This window comes from Coccinella septempunctata, chromosome 5 (assembly GCF_907165205.1).
Source record: "Coccinella septempunctata chromosome 5, icCocSept1.1, whole genome shotgun sequence".
In the NCBI taxonomy this organism is placed as follows: domain Eukaryota; kingdom Metazoa; phylum Arthropoda; class Insecta; order Coleoptera; family Coccinellidae; genus Coccinella; species Coccinella septempunctata.
This window is the reverse complement of record NC_058193.1, coordinates 9,665,462-9,691,107: the sequence shown is the minus strand read 5'-3', so window position 1 is coordinate 9,691,107 and position 25,646 is coordinate 9,665,462. Positions and strand designations below refer to the sequence as shown.

The window sequence follows — 25,646 nt, the reverse complement described above, 5'->3', positions numbered from 1 at the left end:
AGGTGTTTGGCCCCGGTAAAGTGTGGACACAGAATGGTTCAGTACATGTGGCTTTGGGTGACCGGAAGATTATGATTTCGTCATCACTGCAGATTCCTGACTTGAAACGCACTGCAGAAGTTGAGGCTGCTTCGACTCTACAAGGCTCTCAGAGACAAACGAGAAGTAAGCAGGTGAAGATTACTGTGTAGTTGATTCTGTCGGGGTGTGAGAGATTTCATTTGGCGTGTGTAATCTGCTGTTTCTCTTGTTTTTTTTTTTTTTTTTGTTCGAGTGGTTTGTGGGAGTCTTTTCTTTCCTTTTTTTCTCTGTTTTTCAGAACTCAATTAGAGAATTTTTTTTTGGTTGCTATTTTGTTAAATTTCATAATGAGTATAACTGCTCCAGATTTTACCCTCCCCCCTTCTCTCCGGTCAAATTTTTTATCCTTTGATGATGTTGCGGAAGAATTGATTAATCTTGTTGATACTGACTATTCTTCAACTATTGCTGACACTGAGTGTGATGCACTTACCGATATGTTTCCGAATTACTTACTTATCTGCCATATTAATGCGCAAAGCTTGGTTGCCCACCATTGTGATCTCGTCAATACTTTTTCGCACAATAAATATCACCTCATACTTGTCAGTGAGACCTGGCTCAAGGATAGTATTGGTTCATCTTTTGTTGGCTTACCTGGATAAGTCTTGTTGAGGAATGATAGAGATCTCCGTCGGGGCGGTGGAGTTGCAATTTATGTGAGGGAAAATATCCCTTGCAAAATAATGAAACATTCCTGCTCGGGGACGGTACCTGCATTGGAGTACCTTTTTTATTGAAATTAATTTCCATAGAAAGTGTTGTATTGGCGTCCTTTATTCCCCTCCAATGCACGACTATTTTGGTGAGTTGGAGTTTGTATTGGATGAAATTTTTGCTTGTTATTCGGATGGGGGACATGAATAATTGCATGATTCAGAATTCTGACCGTTCGAGGGCGATGAGGAACATATTAGAATCCTATAAGCTAAAACTAGTGAATAACAGGCCCACGCATCACAGTGCTACCTGTGATACGTTACTCGACTTGTTTATAACGTCTATACCTAACATAGTGGTTGCCAGTGGACAGCAGCATGCTTGTCAATTTTCTCGTCATGATCTGGTGTTTGCTGGATTTAAACTCAAATGCCCTAAACCTAAGCCTCGAGTTATTAAATGTCGGAATTTGGGAGGTGTCGATCTGGCGAGGCTGGTTCAAACTGGGAGGGATGCAGATTGGAAATCGGTTCATCAAGCTCTTACATTGGATGCAAAGGTTGCTATTTCTAATGAATTAATATTTAAAATCTACGATGAATTAGCGCCCTTGAAACTCATTAAGGTTAGTGAAAGGTTGAAGGCCTTCTACATCGCGTATTCTACCGAAGTAAAAAGGGAACACTATCGTACTGCGAGGAACACTTGCAATCGGATGTGCAGGAGTGCAAAGAGAGATTATCTCCATGAAAATCTTAATGGTGCACCACCAAGGAAGGTCTGGCAGACTTTGCGATCAGTTGGGGTGGGCGAGAGGCACAGCCTACCTTGTGCAAATTTTGATCCCTCTCTGCTTGCCCGGCATTTTGCGACTTCTGGTACTAGGATTAATGAAAATATTAAGACAAATACATTAATGAAGTTAAGCTCATGTTCTCCACCAGGTAGTGTGTTCGATTTTGTACCCATTAATGAGGACGATGTTAAGACTGCTCTGGGAGAGGTTGGTTCAGGGTCGGTTGGTTCCGATGGTATTGGAGTGGGCCTTCTGAGGCCCATTGCGAATGAGATTCTTCCTGTGCTCTCACACATCTACAATATTCCACTTCCAACTGGCATTTTTCCTAGTGCATGGAAATATGCTAAAATCACTCCCATACCTAAGTGCCAAAATCCTACGAGTCCAGGGGACTTCAGACCCATTTCCATACTCCCTACTCTATATAAAATTTTTGAAAAAATTATTAAATTATAAAAATAATCTTCATAATTGCTACCAGTCGGGGTTTCGCCAAAAACGCAGCACAACTGCCCTTACTAAAATAACTGATGATATCAGCGTGGCCATGGATAATAAATTACTCACTGTTTTGGTTCTCTTAGACTTTAGGAAGGCCTTCGACTCTCTCGACTTCGATATACTTTTAGCCAAGCTGCGTCTGCTGGGTTTTGCTGAGCATACCATAGCCTTCTTCTACTCTTATCTGCAGGATTGCGAAATATCTGTTGAGATAGGTGGCAGCTCCTCTGATTGGGTGACCACGTTTTCAGGTGTTCCGCAGGGGAGCGTGTTGGGTCCTCTTTTATTCTCTATTTACGTCTCTTCACTGACTGATTCCTTGGACATTAAATTTCACCTTTTCGCGGATGACCTACAAATATATGTCCACACTTCCGTTGAAGATTTCTCAGCTACTATCGAAAATTTAAACAGGACTCCTTACGACTGTCTGTCGTCGCTGAGAGCATAGGTCTGACTCTAAATACTACCAAAACTAAGTCGATCATTACCGGTACTAAAAGAAACTTGGGTTTGATCGACAAAGTAAATAATAAAATTGTCCTCAACGATGCTGTTGTTCCCTACTCCAATGAGGTTACAAACCTTGGTATCTTATTGGAGGAAACTCTATCCTGGAATAATCAGATTGCTTCTATCAGTTCTGTGTCTTGCGTCAACTCCGACTTTTAAAGAACTTCTTGCCCTTCGAAACCAGAAAAACATTATTCTTCTCTCTCGTACTTCCTATACTCGATTATGCTGACGTAGCCTCTATGGGTCTCACAACCACACAGCTGATGAAACTGGAGCGTTTACAATATACAGGTGTACGATTTATCTACCACTTAAGGAAATTAGACTCCTTATAACTTAGAATTGAACACTTATGAATTGAACAGGTTTCGTCTGGCATTGGTTTATTTAGTGCAACAATCTTATTATTCGAAAGAGATCAAATTGCTGAGAGAAAGTTGCCCAATTAAAAAAAAATAGCAAAATTTTGAGGTTGGACCTCTTTCTGAGTGAGAGTTTGATCAGAGTGGGTGGTCGACTGCAGAACTCATTTCTTGAATTTGAAGAAATGCATCCTCTGATTTTTGCCATTTGAATCGCTATTATCATCACTTCTTGTTAAATTTTACCATTCTAAAACTTTGCATGGTGGTGTTAAATTAACACTTGCCACACTAAGCTCATAAGCACTAGAGTGGAAGAACTTCAGGAGTTGTTAAAGCAATTGAAAAAGGAGTCAGAGAAGGTCGGCTTGAAGATGAACCTAGGCAGAACGAAAGTATTGACTGACCAAAATATTAAAGTCGAAATGGTGGTGGGATCGAAAAGTCAACGAATATGTATACCTGAGACATACAATAACACTGGCCAAACAGAACCAAACTGCATAGATCACGAGAAGGATTCGTATGACCTGAGCCGCAGTGGGAAAACTTAGAAATATGCTTAGAAATTCAGACATTCCTATAAATCTAAAGAGAAAAGTCTTCAACACCTGTATACTCCCAGTTTTGACCTACGGAGTAGAAACAATGACACTCACAGTCTACTCAGCAAATCAAATGAGAACGACCCAGAGATCTATTGAAAGAGCTATGCTAGGAATCTCCTTGAGAGAGCATATTCGAAATGAAGAGATCAGGAATCGAACAAGAGTAGAAGATGTAATAGGTAGAATAGCGGAAATGAAATGTGCCTGGGTGGGACATGTGGCTCGGCAGGAAGACGATCGAGGGACAAAGAAAATTGTACATTGGATACCACGAGCACATAAACGAAGTATAGGAAGACCACCAAAACGCTGGTTAGATGACATCAAGGCAAAGGTTGGACGATGCTGGCACCAGTTTGCCCAAGACCGAATGAACTGGAAGATTCAAGGGGAGGCCTATATCCTGGAGTGGATGCAGACAGGCTGTTGAAGAAGAAGAAGAAGACACTAAGGGTGCGTTCATACCGAAGATGCCTGGATGAGCGCGGTGGAGGTCGCGGTCGCGATCTTTACATCGATTTCAAAACAAACCTTCATATTCTAATGAGACCGTACATACCAAGGATGTTTCACCCGTTCACCCTCGCCGCTCATCATCGCGGTTTTCAGCGATGTCGATAGCAGAACAAAATAGTTTGATTTTATATGGCGATCGGGCAGTTGCCGCGAGGTACCTTGCACGCTTATTGGCGCTCTTCAAATCACGTGACATTCACCAGGGAAACGTATTCATTTTTCAGTTCGTTTATGAGCTTTGACTGAAAGGAAAGCATCTTCGACATGTACTGCCAGGCATCGATGTAAACCTCGACCGCGACCGCGACGTCCACCGCGCTCATCCATGCATCTTCGGTATGAACGTACCCTAAGAAGAGACTTTTGGATAGTTCGTGGGCGACAGCTGGTGAAAAGCATAATTCATAAATGTCATTCTTGCTTGAGATACCGAAGAAGCGCAATCTATCAGAAGTTGGGAAATTTACTAGAGTTTCGAACTCGACCTAGCCGTCCTTTTCTCAAGGCTGGTGTGGATTATGCCGGGCCTTACAACATTAGAGCTTCTCCTAGTCGAGGCCAAAAAACCTATAAAGGTTATATTGCATTATTCATTTGCTTAAGCACAAGTTCTGTACATCTAGAGTTGGTCTCTGGTTACACATCCAAAGAATTCATAGCTGCCTTCAGAAGGTTCACTTTTAGGCGCGGATTTTGCTCCGATATTTATAGTGATCGTGGGACAACCTTTGTTGGAGCGGATAAAGAGCATTATTTGAGAAATCTACTGCCTTTATAGATAGTATTTTTATGGAGGAATATGGGAGGCTGCAGTCAAATCTGCCAAATACCATCTGCGACAAGTTTGTAGCCTCGCATACCCTTACATTCCAAGAATTTTACACACTGCTGACGCAGGTAGAAGCCTGCTTGAACTCTAGACCTTTAACGAGCTTGCACGATGATATACGTGACATGCAGCCGCTTACTTCGGCACATTTTTTGATTTATTCGCCTTCTTTCATCGTTCCTGAACCTTATTGTTCAGATTTCAAAATTTAGATTAAGTACATGGAGGTTAAAAAAACATTGTTAAAATCAAATTAAAGACTTAGTTGTCACTGGTGGCGTGCTTTTTTCCTGTATTCATGTAACTTTAAGAAAATGTTTGAGCGAGGTGAATCGACAGTATGAGCAAAAAAATAATAATATCAATGAACCTGTGAGTTTCTTGGATAACTGAAGATATCGTGTAAAATAATAAGTGTGGTTTATCATTCATCGATTCAAATATTGAAATGGATTTTTGGAAAACACAATTTCATCATCATCATACTGTTAAAAGATCAATAATTATTATATTCGCATCCACAGATCCGTCACTGTAAAAATGCATTTAATTTATATTTCCATCACGCATGCAGCGAAAGAATCTCGACATATGTTGACGGAGATTGAGATAATGTGAATTAGGCAGATTGTATTCGACTTTGACAACGAATAAAGATCATTATTAATAAAAAGTCTTTCTTCCTGCTTTCCAAGAAAATACAATTGAATAAACAACTTATACAGTCCACTTCTCCCGGAAAATGGATAATAAATAAAGTCCATTGCTAACAATACTATGATAAGTGGCATACTTTGATAAGGCAAAGCCCCCCCCCCTACATTCGGGCCTGTTTATTTATCATATTATGGCAAATAACGCTTGACAGTTTTACAATATTATCATTCCAATTTTTGCAGTGAATGTAAAGGAATAGTTCTCAAGTTTTTAATGCTTCTCCCGAAAATCAACATTCTAAAAAGAACTTGAGAACTAATTCATGAGATATCATAGAATCAGTGGCGTGTCTAGACCATCGTAATTAGGGAAGCTACTCCATATTTTCTCATTTTTTTTTAAATTCAACAAAATTTGTCGTCAAGTGAGTCCATGTTCAAAACCATAGAAGTTAAATCTGAGCCGCTAATGTTACCGGCACCTGGCTCTACTACCAAGCGCTATGTAATTGGTAGAATCGCAGCTTACAGGCGGTCCGAGGAAGTTGAATTTCTCGTACTTTTCAAGACTCGTAAATACTTATAATGGTCAAATAAGAAAGAGATATTTCGAAGTAAGAAAATATAAATAGTCAACAGTTAGAAATTCAAAGCCGATCGATCCTAGACAAGCTGGGAGATCACAACTTACAAGGCGTTTCAGGGCTAGGTCCGTGTTTCCTATCGTAGTTTGCCCGCTATTATGTTGTTTCATAAGAAAAATGCAAATAGGTAGAATATTTTGATTATTTTTCGCGATTATTGTTTTCGTTTCATTATTCATTTGAATAATTGTTGTTCTATAATGTCATTAATTTTACTCGAATTTGTTAGGGAAGCTGTGCTTCCCTAGTTTCCATGGTAAACACGCTTCGACAATTGAAAAAAGAAAAGTTGATCACCTTGTTGAGCTATAACGTGAATAACTCGTGAAAGTCCGGAAGGTGGCCACTTCAGTGGCGACATTCACTGCTGGTTTGGGTTGGAATCTATAAGTAGAATGATTTTCGATCTGTCGGTATTTTTTTCGTTTCAGGCTCTATTGCATTTTTAATTGGTACTATGAATTGCCACACATTCGAATTGTTTGGTTGACTATGCTGAAATGCCACAATCTCGATGCCCTTGACAGTATCCTACCATGCCCTTCGTTGAGATGGCCCTGAATGAGTTACTTACCTCATATTTTTGTAATATCTCAAAAAGAGTCAATTATATGCAGATGTTTGATTTAGGAATTTAATCATAATTCGAGAAAACTGTTTTTGAAATCACCAATCGAAATTCGATATGTTTTGTGTTGAAGTATTCTTTAAAATGAGAGTGAAAAACGTACAACGTAGCATTCGAAAATTCTAAGCTACTGAATTGAAAAACAAAATTATACTGAGTAGTTCTTATAAATTTGGATGAGGTTGAAATGAGTATTTTGCTGCCCAGTATCTACCTTCTATGTTCTTGAGCATGCTACAAATCATCAGTTTATATTATTTTACAGGTGTAGTGGAGATATTAAACCATTTTATAGAGTTTACGAAGAATTCGACCTGAAACGAAAAGCTGAAGCCGAGGAAACTAACGAGATTGAAATGGATGACTTCATCGATCAGACTTACGTTTCTAATAAGCGTAAAAAATTTTCATATGGATCCTCACCTGGTTTCAAATTCAATCTGTGAATTCAATTTCCACAATTTCTCGTATTATGAATTATTTATGGATCAATTGATCGACGTGATTTATAGTTTCCAACAAAATTAACTGAAATTTATGATTATTACTCTTTCACTGTGAAAATAATTCTTCATGAAAAATTTGTCGGAAATATTTGAAAAATCGTTGTAGGATATCCTTAAATTGTGAATTCAGCTGAACTGTTATTTTGTGATATTTGAAAGATGTTATAGTCGGAAGGAATTCTTTGTAATTGTATAAAGTGATTTATGAAATGTTACATATTTTTGTATATTTAAATTTCGAAATATTTCCAAGAGCATAAAATTATCATGTGTTTAAATAAAATCTTCATGTCATATTTTTGGTATGGGGAATATGTGGATCTGAAAGAGACTTCACTTGATACTTCATGATAAAAATTTACATCAACATAAAGTCAGGTTCAGACGAATAGCACCCATTCCCTTCGCTGCCGACTGGCGCTTATAGGCAATAGACCCATAAGCAACAAGCTTGAGAAAGTTGTTAAAAAATTTTTCTACCATTTATCAATGTTCGGGGATTAGACAATTAGAAACGTTGAATGAAGATCCAGACGTGTTAGTTTCTATAACAATAACTGATGAAGATGTATTTCCACTACGCATGCTGTTAATCATTTGATTATTATTTGATGATTATGATATTCAAGTACGGTTTTATTGAGTTGGCATTGTTGACCGTAATTTTTGTAAGCTCTTGCTCTTGTACACCACTTTTGGACAATCGACTGACCGCGGTTAGTCGAGTTTTAAGTAATTTATTAACAAATTCAATTAACGTCAAACTTTCAAAAACTAAACTCTAATGTCATCCGCTAGGGAACTAATGTTTTTCTACCATAGACACCCAATCATCACGAGACACCGTTCTCCATTCCCTCCTTTCTTCTCAATTTCAAAGGTGTAACCTTCGAAGGCCTTTCCATCTCATCATTTACATCCTGGAGTTCTCTTTTCTCAGGTTTGTCGGACGGTCCAGGGATCTACACATATATTTTTTGATATTCGTGATTTGAAACAATCTGAGAATTTTTCTGCTCTTTACATTCCGGATCGGGCATTTTTTTAACATGATTTATGTGGAGCTTATAAATTTTTCCATCTCTTGACGAAGTCAATTCATTTCCTTCTCTACTTATAACTTCATAGTCTTGATTTCCGAATCTGCTAATTAGTTTATTAGTAACTAACATATTTTGCACAACCACTTCATCTTCTTTTTCAATCTCAATTTGTTTCGCGTTCCTTCTATTGTCTTCCATCTCCTTTCCTTTATGTTTATTCATCATATCGTTATCTCTAGCTTCGTTTTCTGTTTCATTGAATCGCCCTATGGATGGTATTTTGTCCTTGATGGTCCTGCCAAGTATGAGTTGTGTGGGTGATTTTCTTGATGTACCATGAGGCGTTACATTGTACATCGGAATAAATTTTTGTATTTCCTTTTTATAGTCAGCATTATTCGCATAGGATATCTGAAGTCGTTTCAAAATGGATCGATTCATATTCTCTACTTCACCATTTACTTGTGGCCAATACGGCGTAGTTTTTATCAGTTTTATATCATTATGGTCACAAAATTCCTTGAATTCTCTGCTAATGAATTGTCTCCCGTTATCTGTCCTTATGCTCTTGGGTTACCCTACTCTCGAAAGAAGTTCAGAGAGATGTTCAACGATTATGAACGATGTTTTTGTTCTGTGAAATTTTATTTCCTGATACCTGGAATAATAATGGATTATTACCAGGATCATGTCTTGGTTTGGCAACGGTCCAATCAAATCCATTGATAGGCACTGCCAAGCTCCTTCGGGAAATCTATGCCCTGACATCGGTGGGTCTGTTCGGTTGAGACACCAACAAGCAGTCACGGCAAGATTTCACAAAATTTTCTGCTTCTTTATCAGGCCACCAAACTTTTGCTCTAAAACGTCTTTTCATTATAGTTTCTCCTGGATGACCTTCCTGTTCTAATTCTAGGACATGTTTCCTGAGTTACTGAGGAATAATAATTCGGTTTCCTCTTAGAACTATGGGACCCAGTGATGACAGTTCAGTTCTGAAGGTAAAAATATTGGGCATTTCGTAATTTCGTCATGAATGTGTCGAATGTGGGTAGGGGATAGTTCTCTCTCTGAATTGCCTCATTCGCCCGCCTCATATCAACACAAATACGAATGTCCCCATTCTATTTGAATATGAGCACTTTCAGGGACATCCAAGCACTAGGACCTCAGTCCAGTAACTTTATACATCACAGCATGCGTCAAATCCAGTAGTTCTGATTTTTTTGCAGACTTGTTTATGATGTTGGCCTAATGAATAATCCAAGCTAAAAAAACAAATAAAGTAAAAAATCGAAAAAATCGCAAAACAATCTTAAATTTTTAAAATTTTGTAGATTATAAACCTAAAGGATAAATTCTTGAAAAAACTTCTTTCGGACTTTTTTGAAGTAGACTAAATTTGCTACAATATGATACCAGAACTATCTCTGTAGACGACCCAATTTTTTCCGAGATTGAGCCTTTCTGTATTCATCATTTCATCATTCGATTTTTTTGAAATTCTGTCGTTTTGAATGAATTTTGACCCTGATTATAGTATCGAAGCTCTGTACTTTTATGATGAGATGTTGAAGAAGAAAATGAGAAGTGTAAACGATGATGTTTAAGCTAAGCTATGACTAAAGAAGTGAAAAAATAATTACAACAAAAGTTGATAAGTTTATTTGTTACGAAATAGAGTTATATTAGAAATAAAAAAAAATTGATTAATTCAGTATTTGGATGATCCCGGTTGAGGTTCGCCCGTATCTAGATTAACGTATGATGGCATATCCCCATCAGGAGATGGTGATGAATGGTCGAATTCTTGTGCCAACAACTCATCCTCCACTTCGACATCGGACAGATCGTCGCCTTCTGGGATATCTGCTACTTCAACATCAGGTATATCGTCACAAGAGAGACCCTACTGCAGTGCCTAGAGACTGATGAGTATTTTAAGGCTGCTTTCCTACAGTTGCACGCGTTTCCACAATCCATCGAGCAGCCACAAGAAATCATCTGCAAGAGGTGTTGTGGGGCTGCATTTCTGATCATCATTTTGAGGTTGAGGCCTTGTAGGGTTCTCTTCCAGAAATGAATAAATCTCTTCCATCGCCTCATCAACAGTGGTCTGCTGATGATACCCCTGGACTTTCCTGTTGGTGGTGGTACAGCTTTGTTCGGCAAAACCGATGATATCGGGCATCATGGGCTACCAAATCTGTGTTCTCATATATACGCTCTTTTATTTTAAGAGCTCATTCATCACAACATTTCTCAGCTGCTTTCAAGATTGTTTACACTGTGAGACAACTTTTCCGCAGTAATGATATTGTGAACTCATCAGTTATTGTTTCTCCACATAGAAAACAGTGTACTCTGAAATTGAACTGCTCAGATACTGATCTCGTGGGCCTCGATGGCGTAATATTTGATTTTCCAGTTGCTTCGATCAACTTCGGATTATTGTGTTATATCTGACAAGCACTGTGCACATATACCGGGTGTCCCAGAGCTTTTAGGCCAGCAAATATCTCAGTTACCTGCGGAAAAAAAAATTGAAAAAAATACTTGTCGTAGGACACCATACGCTCTTTCATGCAGCATAGCAAAATCCACCCCCTGACAAAAAACCCCCGAGAAACCACCCCTAACTTTTGTTTTTCAAATGGCACCCCCATGTTTGTTGTGCTTCAAGTTACAGTTTTTTTCATTTCTCATTCAATTATGTATCATGGTAGCTAGAATGGCATGCAGAATTATGGAAAATAAAAATACATAGGTAAAAGGCATTTTGATATACAACAACAATATCACGACTGATACAAATGTGTCATCCAGATACCGTAGGAATAAAACAAAGCACAAAAAGTTCTAACATTTTATTGACTCTTTTTTTTCAACATCCACTTTTTCTTGTCTCTACAATGTGGACTAATTCGATCAGTCCAATTAACAGTACCCACTAACGAATTCAATTTTATCGAGTGACTATCTTTACAACTACATATTATGATATATCATTGATTGAGAATTAAAAAGAGCTGTCAGTTGAAGCCAAACAAACATGGGGGTGCCATTTGAAAAACAAAAGTTAGGGGTTGTTTCTCAGGGGTTGTTTGTCAGGGGGTGGACTTTGCTATGCTGCATGAAAGAGCGTATGGTCTCCTACGACAAGTATTTTTTTCAATTTTTTTTTCCGCAGGTAACTGAGATATCTGCTGGCCTAAAAGCTCTGGGACACCCGGTATATCTCATTTACACCCTTCAAGAAACGCTCATTTATTTTATGTGTTCTTAAGGGAAGAAGGGGTTTTTACATCTCTTTACCTCACAAGGCGCACTTCACCTTCATTTAAAGTTTTCTGACATATAAGGGGTAGGGATGCGTTTTATAGCTTCTCCCTCAAATGCCAACCTCACCTACTCTCGATACACCAAGTTCTTACGAACGAGGCTCTGGCGACCGAACATGAGCGGTATAACTCTGTTTCCCACACCTCGCCTAAACATTGACTTGAGCAGGAAATGGCTCTCTGCGTTGCTTAAGTTACGTCTTAGAACACCTTCTAACGTAGCTCCTACAAAAATATGGATCAGTCGTACAGGACAAAATTTGTATCCGGAGGTAAAATATACGCCCATTCGGATCTCCGGGGGAAGGTGCCTGAGCGACTTAATCATCGTACAGCCACCAATGAAAAGCACATAGCTTTTGCAGCATGGAACGTTAGAACCTTGCTAGACAACACCAAGGCCGACCGACCAGAGAGGCGTACCACCCTTGTTGATAAGGAACTGCAACGAACATCCATTGCAATAGTTGCCTTAAGCGAGACACGCTTTTCGGACGAAGGTAGCTTGGTAGAACAAGCGTATCCTTTTTTCTGGCGAAATCAGACAACATTGTGTAGGCTTTTTTTGCCATTAGAAACCACTTGGCCGCAAAACCGAAAAACCAGTTGGCATCTCGGAACGTTTAATGACCCTTCGCTTTCCTGCAGCAAATAACACGTTTGTGAACATCATTGCCGTATACGCACCCACTTTGAACTCCTCTGACAACTCAAAGGACACTTTCTACAAAAAACACTCGTTGCTACATTGAGTAAAATCCTAAAAACGGGAACGAATTATCCTCCTTGGACGAGTGGGTAGATGTCAAGACTCAATATTGTTGCTAGGAATAATAGGGAAACACGGCAGAGAGCATCTATTGACGGAGAATGTCTGCTGGCTCTTAGTGCAGAACACAGTATGTGTATAACACCTATTTTATTAACCCCCCATTCAAGGGGAACCTGGCGCCACCCGCGCTCAGATCATTGGCATACTCTCGACTATGTAATCGTAAGAAGAAAAGATCTCAAAGAGGTCTGCTGGAATGCTGGACTGATCAAAGGCTGGTAATCTCGAGAATGAAGATCTCAGTGCGGAAAAAATACCAACACAAGCCAAAGTTACTAAGAGAGCGCCTTCAAATCTCCAAACTAAAAAACCCTTCTGCAAAAGAAAGATTCACAGCTGCCGTCAAAGATAGCCTAACACCACCGGATTATAACGTCGACATTGAGTGTCATTAGCTCCCCTTCAAATCATCTCTTACAAATACAGCGAAAGAAACACTGGGCACAGAACGCTCCCGAAAATCCCCAGACTGGTTCGCCGACAGCGAAACTCATATCGCACCCCGTTTGGAGGCAAAACACAAAGCGATGAAAACAGCAATTTACAAGCCTGGCCATGTTGTAGCTCAAAAAAGTCTTATAAACAAAAAACGCGAGGTCCGTCAAGAAATAAGAAAAATCAAGGATAGCTGGTGGAACGAAAAAGCTAGGGAAATACAAGCTTACGCCGATAACCATGACTACGTTTTTTCGAAGCTATTAAAACTGTTAATGGTCCAAGCAGAAAAGCTAACTTTCCTCTAAGAGATGCTCATGGAGCCATCCTGATAGAAAAATTCTCGAAAGATGGAGGGAGCATTACTCACAGGCCTTGAATCAAAATAACGACTCGGATTCATTCATTTTAGACCGGCTCCCCGCGGTTAGTCCGGTTGAGTACGAAATCTCAATGTCGGAAATCATAAGTCACCTGGTCTAGACGGCGTTCCAGCGGAGATATCCAAAGCCTTGGATGAAGACATTGTCAATAGTCTTCTAACACTATAGGCGCTTTCTTTTTGGTGCTTCATGCACCGGTACAGCTCCGAGCTTCTCGCCCCTGAGCTGTTCCCAAATAAAACGGTTATTAGTCGTAGATAGAGGAAGCACCAACTCCGCGCAGCGAGTTGGACGATCAGCTGTTGAGCAAAATGACAAGAGACAAGTCCGGATTCGCGGTTGTTGGATTATTTGCTTTCAGTTTGACGTTAAAGTCGTTGATTTATTAATAAGTTTCACTATTTTTTCGGAAGCTGTTGCCATATATTTGGTTGAAAAACTTGATTTAGCGGGTAAACTATACCTTTTCTTTGCAATGGAGAGTACAAATATACAAAATACTGGATATATATATATATATATATATATATATATATATATATATATATATATATATATATATATATCCAGTATTTTGTATATTTGTACTCTCCATTGCAAAGAAAAGGTATAGTTTACCCGCTAAATCAAGTTTTTCAACCAAATATATGGCAACAGCTTCCGAAAAAATAGTGAAACTTATTAATAAATCAACGACTTTAACGTCAAACTGAAAGCAAATAATCCAACAACCGCGAATCCGGACTTGTCTCTTGTCATTTTGCTCAACAGCTGATCGTCCAACTCGCTGCGCGGAGTTGGTGCTTCCTCTATCTACGACTAATAACCGTTTTATTTGGGAACAGCTCAGGGGCGAGAAGCTCGGAGCTGTACCGGTGCATGAAGCACCAAAAAGAAAGCGCCTATAGTGTTAGAAGACTATTGACAATGTCTTCATCCAAGGCTTTGGATATCTCCGCTGGAACGCCGTCTAGACCAGGTGACTTATGATTTCCGACATTGAGATTTCGTACTCAACCGGACTAACCGCGGGGAGCCGGTCTAAAATGAATGAATCCGAGTCGTTATTTTGATTCAAGGCCTGTGAGTAATGCTCCCTCCATCTTTCGAGAATTTTTCTATCAGGATGGCTCCATGAGCATCTCTTAGAGGAAAGTTAGCTTTTCTGCTTGGACCATTAACAGTTTTAATAGCTTCGAAAAAACGTAGTCATGGTTATCGGCGTAAGCTTGTATTTCCCTAGCTTTTTCGTTCCACCAGCTATCCTTGATTTTTCTTATTTCTTGACGGACCTCGCGTTTTTTGTTTATAAGACTTTTTTGAGCTACAACATGGCCAGGCTTGTAAATTGCTGTTTTCATCGCTTTGTGTTTTGCCTCCAAACGGGGTGCGATATGAGTTTCGCTGTCGGCGAACCAGTCTGGGGATTTTCGGGAGCGTTCTGTGCCCAGTGTTTCTTTCGCTGTATTTGTAAGAGATGATTTGAAGGGGAGCTAATGACACTCAATGTCGACGTTATAATCCGGTGGTGTTAGGCTATCTTTGACGGCAGCTGTGAATCTTTCTTTTGCAGAAGGGTTTTTTAGTTTGGAGATTTGAAGGCGCTCTCTTAGTAACTTTGGCTTGTGTTGGTATTTTTTCCGCACTGAGATCTTCATTCTCGAGATTACCAGCCTTTGATCAGTCCAGCATTCCAGCAGACCTCTTTGAGATCTTTTCTTCTTACGATTACATAGTCGAGAGTATGCCAATGATCTGAGCGCGGGTGGCGCCAGGTTCCCCTTGAATGGGGGGTTAATAAAATAGGTGTTATACACATACTGTGTTCTGCACTAAGAGCCAGCAGACATTCTCCGTCAATAGATGCTCTCTGCCGTGTTTCCCTATTATTCCTAGCAACAATATTGAGTCTTGACATCTACCCACTCGTCCAAGGAGGATAATTCGTTCCCGTTTTTAGGATTTTACTCAATGTAGCAACGAGTGTTTTTTGTAGAAAGTGTCCTTTGAGTTGTCAGAGGAGTTCAAAGTGGGTGCGTATACGGCAATGATGTTCACAAACGTGTTATTTGCTGCAGGAAAGCGAAGGGTCATTAAACGTTCCGAGATGCCAACTGGTTTTTCGGTTTTGCGGCCAAGTGGTTTCTAATGGCAAAAAAAGCCTACACAATGTTGTCTGATTTCGCCAGAAAAAAGGATACGCTTGTTCTACCAAGCTACCTTCGTCCGAAAAGCGTGTCTCGCTTAAGGCAACTATTGCAATGGATGTTCGTTGCAGTTCCTTATCAACAAGGGTGGTACGCCTCTCTGGTCGGTCGGCCTTGGTGTTGTCTAGCAAGGTTCTAACGTTCCATGCTGCAAAAGCTATGTGCTTTTCATTGGTGGCTGTACGATGATTAAGTCGCTCAGGCACCTTCCCCCGGAGATCCGAATGGGCGTATATTTTACCTCCGGATACAAATTTTGTCCTGTACGACTGATCCATATTTTTGTAGGAGCTACGTTAGAAGGTGTTCTAAGACGTAACTTAAGCAACGCAGAGAGCCATTTCCTGCTCAAGTCAATGTTTAGGCGAGGTGTGGGAAACAGAGTTATACCGCTCATGTTCGGTCGCCAGAGCCTCGTTCGTAAGAACTTGGTGTATCGAGAGTAGGTGAGGTTGGCATTTGAGGGAGAAGCTATAAAACGCATCCCTACCCCTTATATGTCAGAAAACTTTAAATGAAGGTGAAGTGCGCCTTGTGAGGTAAAGAGATGTAAAAACCCCTTCTTCCCAAATAAAACGGTTATTAGTCGTAGATAGAGGAAGCACCAACTCCGCGCAGCGAGTTGGACGATCAGCTGTTGAGCAAAATGACAAGAGACAAGTCCGGATTCGCGGTTGTTGGATTATTTGCTTTCAGTTTGACGTTAAAGTCGTTGATTTATTAATAAGTTTCACTATTTTTTCGGAAGCTGTTGCCATATATTTGGTTGAAAAACTTGATTTAGCGGGTAAACTATACCTTTTCTTTGCAATGGAGAGTACAAATATACAAAATACTGGATATATATATATATATATATATATATATATATATATATATATATATATATATATATATATATATATATATATATATATATATATATATATATATATATAGTTATAAAGTGTTAATACCACCTCCAAAATAGTAACTCGTTTAACGCTCTCACCTCATATATATCGCTGTCACCTCCGAAATCGGAGGTGACAACGTTTTGCCTTGTTTTTTAGCTTGTTAGATTCAGGAGGCTTCAGGGACCAACATATCAAAAAATCGTTTTGAGGTCACAACGCACCCCGTTTATGTACTGAACAATCTTTTAGTTCGAGTGTATATCACTGGCGCTAGTGTGCCGAGCTGTATATAAAAGAATTGCTCTGCGGGAATCTTTGCTCGTTAGCACCTCCGAAAATGGCAACGCTGTATTTTCCAAGCAGATGTAGACAGGCGGAATATCAGTATACGGAGGAATTAACTGAAGAGAGGCGCAGCGCGTTATCGCCTCCTTTAATGCAATCCAGGCGGCATATCTCAAAGATGTTTTATCGCATTCTTTTGTAGGGGAAAGAATCACGTGAAAGAAAACCAATCTTGGCCCTCTCGAATGGGATTATGACTGTTTATATTTCATCGTGTGTATCTATGCATCCGTTGAACTTGTTTCATCTCAAGCTAACACTAGAATTCTGAATTTGGCGAACTATTTCATTACCTATCTGAAAACAAATCGATTTGAGTCTTGTCCATAATAATATTGCTTCTCTCTATGGAAATGATCTATATAGATAATACTGCCTATTAGAATAACGAATAATCTGTATTGTTACATTGCATATAATAAAAGGAGCTGTTCAGAGAAAAAAATTTTTTTTGGAAAAGAATATTCTGATGTAAATGGTGATGAATATTCAAGGACAATGAGCCATTAGGAAAATTTTCATTTCAGAATCAAGAGAAAAAATGGTACAAGTTTTAAAATATCACAAAAATGAACAAGGTCGGCTAAACCGAATGTTGGACATTGTTGTGTTATTTCAAATGGAACGCTCTATATATTTTTCTTAAATCGTTCAAAAACATCTTTCTTATTATCGATTATGTTTGAATATTGGATTTTCTCGAAAATTTTAAGAGCTTGTACCATCTCTCTGGTTTAAATTTTTTAGTGATGTATCATAAAGAAAATTACCAATTATAACGAAACAAGTAAGATTTTATGAAGAATTATCCAAAACAGATTTGCTCGAGTCAACTTATTTTGAAATTGCAACCATATTTTTCAAGACATGATGAATCTACATACTCGGATACATATGATTGATATACAGATGATTCATTGGTAAATTCATAAAAGCTGTGATGAACAGCGGACACTATGATGGGCGCATGATGAAAGGATAAAGACAAAAGTTAATTTAAGTATTTCCGCATGCAGTTCTATTATTCAAAATGAATGATGATTCTTATAATTAACGAATCAGGTGCAATTGAAATTTTTGATTTGGTCTTCGAAAATAACACATATTGATTAAACTTCTACTATCCAAAATGAATAGGTACATAGATAAAATATATCTATATACAGGATATCTGTAAACAAATGCGAAGGCCTAAGGGAGATGATTCCTCAATGAAAATAAGCGGGGGTAGTTCCTATAAATTTTTTTCCAAATACAAAGATACAGCCTTTGGAAGGCGTTTACAGTTTTTGATTTTTTTACAGGTTCTGAAAAACACTGAGTCATGAACCTATACATATTATAAAGCACTGAGTAGATTGGTACCAGTTTCAACTTCGGCAAGCTCGTAGTTTAGGCGGTAACTTGCTATCGATTTTTTTAATGTGTCTCTCCCTTAAATTCAAAAATTTCTGTTAATAATAAAATAATAAACGCCTATACATGTAGAGTTTCGGATTTTTCGAGAATCTACTACTTTTTCTTCAAAACAACAACTGCGCTGAAGGAAATGTGTCTCTCGCTTGAATTTAAAAATTTCTGTATAAGTATACAAAACTAGCAGGTCGGGGGATCCAAGATTTCGGGCCGATTTATATTAAAAAAAAAAACATAATAAAATGAATTTCGTGAATACCGAGGCTGAAAACTACTATTCTCCGCTATAAAAAATTAGTATTATTCCAATAATATACCGACTTTATTAATGCTACATTGTGATGGGCTTTTTCTCTCACCCTGGACGCTCCTTACCTTTGCTCGGGCGCCAGTGGGGCAATCAGTGGAACCCCACGTCTCTCACAGAATCTCCAAAAATTAGAGAGCCCGGGTAGACTTGAATGATCAGTGGAGAAGGGTAGCAGTGAAAACTAGGGTGGTAGCGTCTTCTTTGTCTCTGCTTTCTGACGGTTTTTAATCGTTCAAAAAGAGTACCTACCTCTTCTGACGAAAATCTAGTTCTAACTGATTTAGGGAACTGTCTCTCACTGGCAAAATAACTGGCAACAAAATAAATGTTTAGTCCTTTATTCCTACTGGATTAAATTATATACAGAAATGTACAAGTCTCAACAAATATTGATGTCAACCGGCGTCCTGGTCAGTGTGGGGGCGGCTGATGAAACACGGTCTCTCCAGGAGAATACGGTTGAAATAGACGGTAAATACGGTTAAATTTTGTACGGTCACTCCAGAGGAGTACGGTGGAAATAGACGGTAGTTACGGTCTGTTGAGATCCTGGCAAGTCACTCCTTCTGTCGGCGGAAATCGGTACAGTGGCTGGTCTCAGTCGAATGGCAGTGCACCCTGTCTCTCACTCTTTGTCTCTCTCTCTCTCTCTCTCTCTCTCTCTCTCTCTGTTACCCTCTGTCGGCAGAAATCGGTACCGTGGCTGGTCTCAGTCCAATTGCAGTGCTGTCTCTCTCTCTCCCTTTCTCTCTCTGTAGTCCTCAAAATGGCTGCCAGTCAGACAGCAGGTCGGAAGGAACTGTCAACCTGTAACTTGATCGGTCGGAAGTCGGCAATATATTAACAAAATAAGCACCAAAAATACGGTAGGAACTCCAAGTCCTACGAGGACCCCACGGCGGTCGCACGGACACAGATGGCCGGCACTTTACACAGTCTACGATCACTAGGTCAAGTTTAAACGGTAGGTAAGTATTCTCAGCCAGTCCAACAGACTAAAGAAAGCGGAAAATAGTCCTCAGGTATGCACTACGTAAGAAACAATAATACTACAAGCGACTTGCCTTAAACTTTCAAACTTCTTAACGTAATTTCCAACTCACGGCAATAACACCTTACGCACTTTTCTCGGCAGCTCGATCTCCACTGACCTCGCTCTTGACCTTCCGCGCAGGGCTCGAAGAAGTACCACTCCTCGGGAAAACTGCCCCACTATCGGTAACTCATTTCCCCATTGGCTGCACTCAAATTGCTCGGTCAATCAGCCGGCTCGGAAAGAAACAGAAACAACTGAAGAGAAGGAAAAACTGAACAAGTTGAAAAACCGCTCTCGACTCAGAAAATGTACGGTTGAACGGAAATAATTATAAAATATATGAATTTTGAAAACAAAAGACATATACGGTTTCCGCTACAAATATGGGACTGGTCGGTGGAAAACAATGACATAATATCAATCGGTAAAGACCCCCTATGATAACATAACGGTTTTCTTCGGAGATATTTCGGTTGTCAGGTCCTATTATACAAGTAAAGGTGAAGAAATTTCCTTTTCGTGGCGGGGCAAAATCTGCCTCGTCACATCCTCCTCCTTCGTCGGCAAAAAATAAAACGAAGTTTTATTTTTCTTTCAACCCCCCTGGGTATCGTTGCGGTATTTCTAAATGTCGGTCTCAGCCTGTGAGAGCTACGGGGTTGTTGACCTCGGCGTCATTTCATGACCTGATGAACTCGAACGGTAATTTAAAAACTGTCGGTTGGCGCATCCACCATTTCGGTAAGAAGACTTAGCCTTCTCGGATTTTCAAATTGGAAAATTATTCGGTCAGGTTCTTAACAGCATATACCTTTCAATCCCAGGGGATTTCAGGTCCTTTATGTGGACGTGGCTGACAACCTTACCACTGCCATCCTTGATGTCATACACCACAGGAGAGACTACGTCTACAACGGTATACGGTCCGGAGTATTTCGGAGCCAACTTGGCGGCAACTCCCTTCACTGCAGAAGACAAGGGATGCTCTCTTCGGTACACTTGGTCTCCAATCCTATGACGCCAGTCCCTACGACGTAGGTTATGGTGACTTTGCTGGGCGAAGGCTCGTGTTAATCTAGTTAGGACAAATTTAAAAGTTTCGGTAAATCGGTTACGGTTATTTACATGGTAAGCAACTTGCGGTTCGGTATCCGGTTTGGTGTGATCCTTTCCATCCTTGTTAGCAATCTTGGTAGAAAATTTGGCGTTCAGTGAACGCATTTCCCTATCAAAGTTCAAGAATGCTCTGGGGTCTCCGGTTGACTCCTGTTTTGGGGAATTCACTCCATCTTCCTTGGAAGCCTGGTACACACCTCTTTGAACAGCTGTTCTCATGGGCCTAAATACCATCCATTTGGAGAATCTGTAATTTTTACAGGGTTCTTCCACAACATAGGAATGATTCCTTGCCGGTTTCTGCTGTGGAACCTCGTATCGGTGACACTTGCTACATTTTCGGACATATTGGGCAATTTCTCGGAACATTCCTGGCCAATAGTAGCTGCGGGCTATGAGCAATTTCGTTTCTGCTATTCCCAAGTGTCCAGCGGTCGGTCGGTCGTGGTTTTCGAGAAGGACTTCTCTTCGGTCATCTTTCGGAACACATAACTTCCAGGGATTTCCCAATTCTGGCTCTGTAAAATCATCGGAATCGCAAAAATGGCGGTATAATTTTCCTGACACAATTCTGTAGTCGGGAAACGCTATAGGATTCGATTTTACCTCTGCCGATTTCCTCCTGTACCATGAGCAACTTACATTGTCCTCGGTCAGGCAAATGGTTCCTTCGGTCGGTAACGGTAACGGTAACGGTAACGGATTCTGATTCTGCTTTTCCTGAATCATGGGCTTGTCCTTTATAGACCTGCCATTCAGAAAGCATTCGGCGGTTTGGAGATTGATGGAGAAGTCGTGTGCTCTCAGTACATCCATTCCCAGTACCACACTGATCGGTAAATCTGAAACTAACAACCCACGTAGCCTCAATATTTTCGGATCCAACCTGAACTTGTGCTGTGTACATTTCCTTAATCGGGATAGAACTTCCGTTAGCGACGGTGGTGGTAACGTCCCTAACATAATTCGGTTTTATTCCAGCGGCCTTGCAGTGAGCAGCCACTTCACTGCTGATGAAGGACCTGGTTGATCCGGTGTCCAAGAGTGCCTGGAACTCCTTGTCTCCTATAAGAACAGTAATTATAGGACGGTTATCAGAAAGATTTTTCTTCGGAATAACGGGGGATGGGGTTGATTGGAACTGACGGATCCCCGGTTTTGGGGAGTTCCTCGATAACGGACACTGACAATCTCTAGACATTACACCTTTCTTACCACATCGAGAGCAGAAAAGTATCGGTTTCGATGTACACTGTGTTCGGAGATGGCCCTTACCACCACATCTCCAGCACTGGGTTTCGGTTGGCGGTCGGACGGTATTCTTCGGTTCAGGTTGTCTCTGACGTGCTGTAGAGTTTTGGACAAGTTTCGGTTTATCGGACGGTTCGGACAGTGTACTTAGGTGCATTCCGATCGGTTGGACGTTCGATGAGGGATTTCGGAAAGTAAGATGCGGTTCGTTGATGAGACTCTTTTGGAACGGTGGCGAAGTATAGTTAGCGGTTTGCCATTTGACCAATTCGAAAACTTTTCCCTTTCGGAGCAGTTCATCTATTGTGGCGGTCGGTTGGAAGGCCAGGGCGGTTTGTAACTCTGGCAGTAAACGTCGTCGGATGATATTCACCTGCTCTTCCTCGGTCGGTCGCTTTACGGTCAGTTTCTGAAACAGATTTTGCATTCGAGTTACATACAACAAGAGTCGTTCGTCGGTTCCTTGAGTGCGTTTCTTGATTTCTTCTAGTAGAATCTCCTCGTAATCAGGAGGAAGAAAGGCCTCTCGGAGTTGGTCCTTGAAATCCGTCCAGTTGCTGAATGTGCCTCTTCGAGGGATGTACCAATCTCTCGCATCTTTACGTAACAACTCGTAGATGGACTTAAACAACTGTTCATGGCTCACCTTTCTAGCCTCGGCAAGATACTCAGCCTCTTTCAGGAACGAGGTCACACTGGTCGACCGATCAAATGTCAGGCTCCATTTCCATACAGGAACAGTAGGAACGGAAAAATTGGTAGTTTTCGGCGGTTTCGTCGACGGATCTTCGGTCGTCAGTTCGGTTTCCTTGGTCGTTGATACTTCGCTTCCTACTTGTCTTATCCCAGCGGTATCGGTAGGAGATGAGGCAAATGAAACTCTCCTGGTTGATTCGGCAAACTCCCTCGCTAATCGCCTTGACTCAGGGGATGTTATCAACGGTCTGTGGTCATCATCGGTTTGGTCTGTTGGTAGCGGTTGGTCGACGATAAATGGAAGGACATCGGTTGGCGGTCGGTTGTACGTAGGTCGATACTGCAAAATAGTGCGTTCAATTTGTTCGGTTATTACCCTACAAACTTCTTGGCGGTCTTGCTGCAGCCTGTTATCCTGAGTGGTCGGTCGGGATATGTCACCTTCTTCTCCCAAGTTCAACAAGTCCGCATCTCCAACGGTTGTTGAACACGGAATCAAACCTGGACCAAGTCTAGATGCGAACTCCGGTAATTCCTGGTCAATCAGCGATGGTGTGCCGGCTGACAGGTTCCCTGGAATACCACCTAACCAGTGAGTATTCTCCAGCAATCTCATAGCCATCTTCAGAGAGTGCTCCAGCTCGGTTTTCTTGTGAAGAAGATTGGCAGCTTCCGGAGATAAACTTCTCAGTCGGCCTTGAACGTGCAATAGCCGGCTCCTTATGCGCTGTAACTCATTGTCTCTATTAGCAAAGTCAAACTCACATATGTCTCCCATCAAGTCGAACAACTTGGCACCACAAACACCAATTTCCTGCGCCTGGTCAATGTCATCTCTTGGTATAAACGGAATTTCGGAATGGATAGCCCTTCTCAGTTGAGCTCTCTTATCCTGAACGTTATGTCCTACAGTACAGCCTCGTGCCTCTAACTCCCACGTAAGCTCGTCGCTCTTCAGTCGGTTGACATCCATTTTTACGGCACCAGAAACTCAGAAGAAATATTTACAATATGTACTGTATGGGTATATATGTTACGGCTAAAGATAGGTGTGAGCATAAACTTAAGATTAGCCGGCTAAACTTAGGTTTATATTCGAGGATCGGCTAAAGTTCGATAAAATATTCATCCGCGTCAGGGCATTTCATCTTTAGCCGGCTAATGTGCACATTACCCAAAACGGAACGGCTAAAAATGTATTCGATGGACACGCGGACAGGTGATTTATCATGAATGGTCGGATGGGAGAGGACGAAAGCACACGGCCACTTTTTTGTTTAAATTTTTAGAATCGAAATATGCAAAAGAGCATCGAATGTATTGGGGTTGTATTACATAACGCCCATGGGTTTTCAATTCTACATTTAACGATTTATTTTCATCTGTTTAGGAGATTAATGCTCTTCAAACCGAGCCTCATTTGTGAAAAACCATAATATAACCCCACAATAAAATGAGATATTAGACATAGAAAATTTTTTCCGTAAACAAAAGTATATTTTCCCTACCATTCAATAATTGGGTTTATGGAAAAATTACGAAATAGGAACTAATGTTGCAATTTCTTTCCAACCAATTCTTGCGCAAAAAAGAACAAAAAAAAACTATGAACATGAACATAGTTGAAAACACTTTCTCTAGCTGATTTTGTTAAAAATTTCTTCCCGAGTCATTGAACATACGGGTTCCAAAATATGGCCTGTTGCCACCCTTGATGAATCATCCTGGGGGATATAGAGTTAACTCTATAATCTTTGTGCCAAATAGTCCGGTTAACTACAAACAAGATTGGGCACTTCTACTCATATTTTTCTAGAATTCAACCTTCGGTATTTTGGTGAAGAAGTTTTTGTCTGCTCATTCAATTTCCCTCAAATTATGAATAATAACAAGATGAAAAATAATCATTAACACTACAGTTTTCCCTCACACTCAAAATAGCATGTCATGAATTTCGTCATCAAGCGTTCAGATTTTTAGATTCGTCAAAAAGAATTCGTTGAGACAAAGTTGAAACAAATATAATGTTCATTCTCATTTATCCAACTGCTCAACAGAATGCTTTTCTGCTATTAAAATATGTGAAATTCATACAAAAAATGCATTGCATTAATAGTTTGATTATACTCGTATCACTATTTTTTTATATTCTTTTAATTGCCGGAAATTTGCGCCCCTCAAGCCTTCTACATTTTTAGCCGATGGGATGTGGTTACACTTAAGTTTAGCCGGCTAAAGATAGAAGAAACTAACATTAGCAAATACCCGAAGCTAAACCTAAGTTTAGCCGGCTAATCTTAAGTTTATGTTCACACCTATCTTTAGCCGTAACATATACAAGAAATAAAGAACGGTTACCAATTTGCCAGTGTAGAATATTTTGGTTCGAAAAGAAAAAAATAAAGAAACGGTACGGACGGTAACGGTAACAGGAACTACTCACAGAACAGCAGAAGTCCCTGCTCGGGCGCCAGATGTGATGGGCTTTTTCTCTCACCCTGGACGCTCCTTACCTTTGCTCGGGCGCCAGTGGGGCAATCAGTGGAACCCCACGTCTCTCACAGAATCTCCAAAAATTAGAGAGCCCGGGTAGACTTGAATGATCAGTGGAGAAGGGTAGCAGTGAAAACTAGGGTGGTAGCGTCTTCTTTGTCTCTGCTTTCTGACGGTTTTTAATCGTTCAAAAAGAGTACCTACCTCTTCTGACGAAAATCTAGTTCTTACTGATTTGGGGAACTGTCTCTCACTGGCAAAATAACTGGCAACAAAATAAATGTTTAGTCCTTTATTCCTACTGGATTAAATTATATACAGAAATGTACAAGTCTCAACAAATATTGATGTCAACCGGCGTCCTGGTCAGTGTGGGGGCGGCTGATGAAACACGGTCTCTCCAGGAGAATACGGTTGAAATAGACGGTAAATACGGTTAAATTTTGTACGGTCACTCCAGAGGAGTACGGTGGAAATAGACGGTAGTTACGGTCTGTTGAGATCCTGGCAAGTCACTCCTTCTGTCGGCGGAAATCGGTA

The 25,646-nt window shown here is 40.3% G+C and overlaps 1 protein-coding gene across 1 annotated transcript in view; it reads left to right on the top strand.

The window, feature by feature from the left end:
• LOC123314402 (RNA polymerase I-specific transcription initiation factor RRN3) overlaps nt 1-7,600 on the top strand; it is a 67,427-nt gene extending 59,827 nt beyond the window's left edge. Inside the window, exon 8 of the mRNA XM_044899687.1 lies at nt 7,066-7,600. Within this exon, the coding sequence (XP_044755622.1) occupies nt 7,066-7,246 (181 nt within the window). The 3' untranslated portion in view covers nt 7,247-7,600. The remainder of the gene's footprint in view (nt 1-7,065) is intronic.
• Nucleotides 7,601-25,646: the final 18,046 nt, after the last annotated feature.